Here is a 6,000-nt window from a genome sequence, read left to right on the forward strand (position 1 = left end):
GCCTCACAGTTTAGGCAGCTCTGTAGAGAACACTGCTGCCTGTATCATGTGTGACTGACACCCACTTAGAACCCCCCTGACCAGAAACACACAGGCCAGTTTTGTGAGGATCTCAGTTTTGTTTTTCTTTTTGAAAACTTCAAATATTTATTTTAAATATTTTGTTTATTCATGCATACAAAAACTTGAATGAAGGCCAGAGGTGTGGTAGGGGAAGTGAGATTCATAAGAGAAAGAATGGGGATGTACAGAGAAAGAGTAGGGAACAGATGTATGTACTGTTCTGAGGAGATCAGGTGAGGCAGGAGAGGTCTGCTGCACCATGTGGATCAGCTCCCATCCAGGGCTCAAACTCATGTCACAGTGACTGGTGATAGCTTGATGCCTTTGAGACATTAACTCATGCACTGCCAAGGAGACCCCTGGTTTTATTATTTATTTGAAAAAAAAACCTGCATACAGAACTGGGGTCCAGGCCAGAGGTGCAGGGGCAGTGAGAGGCTTCACCAGATAACAGTTGGGGAGCAGAACGGGCAGAACAATAAAGTACACTGCTGAGAGGAGCAGCAGGCGGGTCAGAAGAGATCTGCCGTGCCATGTGGATCACCTCTGTGGTGGGGATCAAACTCATGCTGAAGTGGCTTTAGCTTCTTAGTGCTGAGTTTTAACCCACTGCACCACCAGGGAAGGACTGTTTTTGTTTTTTGTTGTTTTTTTTTTTAAGTGAAGTCATACTGCATGATGACATTACATATTTTTCAAGTGTGCATTGTTGAGAGTCAACATGTGTATATACTACATTAAGTTCACAACCAAATAGCTAATTCTCAACATGGACATGAGATGGTATCTTCTCTGTTATGTTGGAGGCATGGAGACTTTATCCTTTCTTCTCAAGTAATCAGCCTGGCATGTGGTAGTAATTCTGCAAATGTATGCTAGCCTGGATTTAAATGTCACAATGCAAATCTGAGCTATTTTCAATCTATGGAATTTTGTTCGAGGTGTGTAACCTCTGCACTTTCCCTTTCTCATTTGTAAACAAGAATGACATCTGCCACTTCAAAATTAATGTGGGAAGCATATTACACAATTCATGTAAAAACCCAAACATAGTGTTTGTTGCATACGAAATAATAAACTAACATTTTGCTAACCTAAACAGTTGACTAAATATTGACTAAATGGCTCAATGTGTTCTTTTCTCTCTTATATTTTTTCAGAGGTTTCTGCAGTTTTTGAGGCTGGCACTTCAGTTGCTTACATGTTTCAAGAACCTTATCCAGTGACGAAGAATGTAAGCTCTTCATCCTCAGCAATTTATGCAGATTCATCTTTACCCAAGGAAAATATTGCATTTAGTTTTGTGACAGCCCAGGCACCCAGTCTCTTGCTCTATATCAATTATTCTTCCCAGGATTCCCTGGCTGTACTGCTCTGCAAGAATGGTGAGTGTTGCAGGCATGAAATTTGGTGGAATGCCTGCCTGGGCTGGAGCACAGAACATACCTTGCATGATTTCAGCCTAAATTTAGTTCCACCTGGGAAATTTATGTTCAGTATCCAACCAAACCCTTGATTGTATTACCTATTGAGGAGTTGCAGTTGCTATTCAGGATCAGTGTCAGTTTGTTGCTGATATCTTAAGTGCATTGACTTTAATTTACTTCAAGTGTGTAGCAGTAATTCCATATTACATAATCTGTGATGGGATACATTAAGTGTAAAGGATAAGACTATAAGCATATCTGAATCTTAGAAAGATTCTTTTCACATAAATGGGGTCATCTTTGCTGTACCCTCCTTTACTCAGGGCTATTAAAGCAACTAGCATAAATATAGACTGTATTAATAGAAGCTTATTGCCTAGGTTTTGAAGAAGAATATGCTATGTATGGCCATGTGGAATATGGAACTTTATTCTGAAAATTGAATATTGAAAAAAAATAGATAATATGAACTATGCAAATTTTAGAGAATAAAGGGATGTAAACCCACTGCAGATAGGGATGCTGAAGGACGCCTGTTTTTATATCAAAAACTATCAAAAATGTTAGGTTTTCTTTCCACATGACTGATTTTCACTATGTGATATTGAGGGTTCTTGATATGGTCATAGTAAAGGGCACTATGTAATCAAATCCTAGGAGAAGGGACAGTTATCAGAAACTAAGAGGGCAAAGATGTGAACATCACTATAGCTTGGATAAAGAACAAGTAAGACTGAGGGTGATCAAGAATGTCTTTCCTTCTCTTATATTTTTCTGATATAATAAAATGAGTCCAGACTTTAGAACCATTGTCATCAGGTGGACTGTAGTAGGATTTAGAAGAAAGATAAGCTAGAGCAGGCAACATACTTTGTATTCTCTCTAAGTTTTAAATTAAAAATTTAGCTATTTCTCTTGTTCCCCTTTGTATTTATTTTTGCTTCATCTTTTTTTTTTTGATAAACCATGACATTGGAAATAAAGAATGATGTAAATAACTATATCAGTGATGAAAGCTGGTAGTTGAGTTGAATAAAAACTGAAATATTGTATTATAAAAGTGGCCAGATGTACCATCAGATCATTCTTTCATTGAAAGAGTGAAGTGGGCAAAGAAGAAAAAGAGAGAGACATTAGCATGATGGCTGGCCAATATAAGACTGTCTGGTCTTAAACAACCTACAAGAAAGAGGGAAAATCCAATGGACTGTTAGACTTCTTACTTATCAGAGGATTGTTGAATAATTAAGACCATTATAGTAAAAATTCTGTTTGTAAGCCATAATGGGTCGCTGAGATATGTAAGTTTGTCTGAGCAGAGTGAGGCATGTACGGAATGTTTAATGTAGACCAGCCAGCTATGTCTCGTAATCATCAGTCCAGAAATATTTCTTCTGAACTAGATGTTATTATATGTTTGGGCTATAATAAAATGGTGACAGAGTACTGAGATTCAAGATTTCCCTAATACATCTTTTTGATATTGTTCCACAGAACATTTGTCCTGAGAGTTGTACTCTGAATATGGATAAGGCATAACAGGGCTAATTATATAATACACACACACACACACACACCTATACATACATGTGTGTATGTGTGTATATATGATAAATATATGTGTGTATCAGTATATTCTCTCTATATATCTAACATTTTATATTGATAGATAGATAAAGATATAGATATTACTCTACATACCTAACATATACAAAGTATACTCTACAGAGCTATGTATTCTATATACTCTGTATATATGTTCTATTTTACAGGCTATATACCAAGTACTGTCCTCATTAATATACACAATATATATTTTTTAAAGATTTATTTATTTATTCATGCAGAGCTGGGGTACAGGCCAGAGATGCGGAGGGTGAAAGGATTCACCAGGGACAGAGGGGGGAGCAGAACAGGCAGATCGACAAAGTATACTGCTGAAGGGAACAACGAGCGGGTCAGGAGAGGTCTGCCACGCCATGTGGATCTCCTCCGGGGCAGGCGGGGATCAAACTCATGCGGAAGTGGGTTATGCTTCTTAGTGCAGTGCTTTAACCTGCTGTGCCACCAGGGAGGGCCATCTATACAATATTTAATCCTCTAAGCAACCCTGTGTAATTGGTAGCATTAATATATGGATAATTTTAGTTGTAGAAACTAAAGCATAATGATGTTAAATAATTTGTTTAAATCCTATAGCTTGTTAGGAACTGAGCTGGGATTCAAGTGCCCCTCTCAGAACATGGGAACATATTCTGTATTCTTAACCACAGCACTAATCTGAAAATGCTATGTATTTTGGGAAGCACATAGAGATTTAAATAAATTGAATTCATTTATTTTGGAAACCAGTCTTGAATTCTACCCTAGCCCCTATTTTCTTATATTCTGAAGCCTCACTTCATTGAAATCTCTACCTGACCCCATAGGCATTTGCATTTTTGAACCTGAGCTAACTGCTGGAAACTCATGCCTTGTCTGTTTGTTAAACTGTTTTAAACTTAGATTTCAGTATAAATTTTAAAATGTAGGCCTTTTTGCTCAGTCAGATTTAAAATAAATGGTAGCAGAAGTCATAATTTGTAACAGAATGACTCCCTCACTTAACTTCAGAAACTCTCTCTCTCTCACACACCCAAACACACACAAACACACACACACACACACATACATCATTGCTCTAGGGAACTTGTGTTAGTAGGCAGTGATGAATGACTCAGTGGTTTAGGGTCATGGACATTTCCTGCCTTCACCTTACACTACAGAGAAGTAACTGGCATGTGTTCTCTCAGTCATTCTTTCATTGACCCTCTTAGGCATTTACCATCAACAACTGGAGATCAATACAGATATTCAGGAATGGGTACTGTCTGCAGCAATAAGGATAAAAAGAAACTCAAAATTGTCTTAAATGTTCAGAAGGACAATTGTGAATGAATAAATTTGTCAGAATTCTCAATCTAACTAAACGTTAGATTTTGCCTAACTTTAAAATGAATCTCCTAGGCATTCAGGGTTTATAATGGTAGAGTAAAATGCCTAACCTGACAGCAAGTTCCTTGTCATTGTAGATATTCAAATAATTATTAAGTACCACTGTCTTGGAAGGAAGCATAAGAATAAGCAGATGACAAAGAAAAATAACCTCTGAAATTCTTTTTACTTACTTATTTTTTTCACATATATTTGCATTACCATTTGTATGATAATGTATAACATGCTATGTGATTGAAAGGCCTGGGATCGCACCTCCTTATATGAAAGGATCCACAGAATACCGAACACCAAAGCCACCATAGTTCTCCATCATAGTTCAGTTTTCCTCCTCTCCTTACCCTTGCTCCTTCCTTATCCCCATCTTGTGGCCTCAATTCTGCAGTCAGATTTCCAGAGTTTGTTATTGGCTTTATTCTATGTGACCCTTTGATTTTACTTTCTTTTTATAAAGATTTATTTATTTATGCATACAGAGATGAAGACCTCTGAATTTCTTTCGAAGTCTTATATTTTGATTTTGTTTTGTTTTCTAGTGTAGTATTACATTTATATTTTCTTTTGCTAGAGCTTCTTTTGCAGACTTTGGAATATCTCTATGAGGAACTATGTTATAAAGAGTTAGGGATATTTCTAATGTAATTTTGCTATATTTCCATGAAAAAAGTATCTCTGAAAATACAAGTGGAAATTAAGACTACTTGTAGATTAAAAAAAAAAAAGGATAGGAAAAAATAGAGTTAACTGAGGAAAAATTTCCTCTTGAATGGTTTTGTAATAAGATTGATGCACACCTCTCTGGGATGAAGTTAAGAGGCTTCTGTTCATGGAGGTATCTTGACCTTCTTTTGATTTAAGACACCTTTGGGAATATGTTAAAAATCAAAATGAAAGGGTCACTCTTAAATGGAGTTTAAGAAAAAAAGAAAATGCCCACAGCTGTGTCAAACAACAGTGACTCTAATTTCAGCTCTCTGGGGGAAGAAAGCTATAGATACAGGTGAAGGGGATGTGTGAATACTGAACATTTTTTGGCTTGCACATATATTTAATATGAATTTCTAAGCCAGAGGCTATAAAAGCAACGTGACTCGAAGCGGCACATGTGTGTTTCGCATCCTAGCAGGGGTTTGACTTGGCAGGCTTAGAATTCTCTTTTGTCCTTTACCATTTTTCTTGAATTTTGTCCAATAGACTTGATCAGGTTAAGCTATTGCTGTCTTTCACAAAATAAGTCCTTCTTCCTCGATGAAGAAAATCATTTTAATTTCTAAGATGAAAGAATGGAGGAAGAACAGGAGGCTGTTGGGGACAAAAAGTCCTTAGGCATGAGAATGTGTTGTGGTTCCATGTCTGAGTCTTTAAGGAGACTAGGGCCTTCTCAAAGAGGTAGTGGTTGGAGGAAGGGGCCATTAAAAAGAAGAGACAAGAGGCCCTCCCTGGTGGCGCAGAGGGTTAAAGCACTGCACTGAGAAGATAAAGCCATTTCCGCATGAGTTTGATTCCCGCCTGCCCC

General features: G+C 37.3%; 1 protein-coding gene across 1 annotated transcript in view; it reads left to right on the top strand.

Moving 5' to 3' along the window:
* Positions 1-6,000, top strand: part of CNTNAP5 (contactin associated protein-like 5) — an 827,651-nt gene that overhangs the window by 721,903 nt on the left and 99,748 nt on the right. Inside the window, exon 19 of the mRNA XM_012727192.1 lies at positions 1,224-1,448. Within this exon, the coding sequence (XP_012582646.1) occupies positions 1,224-1,448 (225 nt within the window). The remainder of the gene's footprint in view (positions 1-1,223; positions 1,449-6,000) is intronic.

The sequence above is a fragment of the Condylura cristata genome, unplaced genomic scaffold (assembly GCF_000260355.1).
Source record: "Condylura cristata isolate star-nosed mole 26May11 unplaced genomic scaffold, ConCri1.0 scaffold00002, whole genome shotgun sequence".
Classification (NCBI taxonomy): Eukaryota; Metazoa; Chordata; class Mammalia; order Eulipotyphla; family Talpidae; genus Condylura; species Condylura cristata.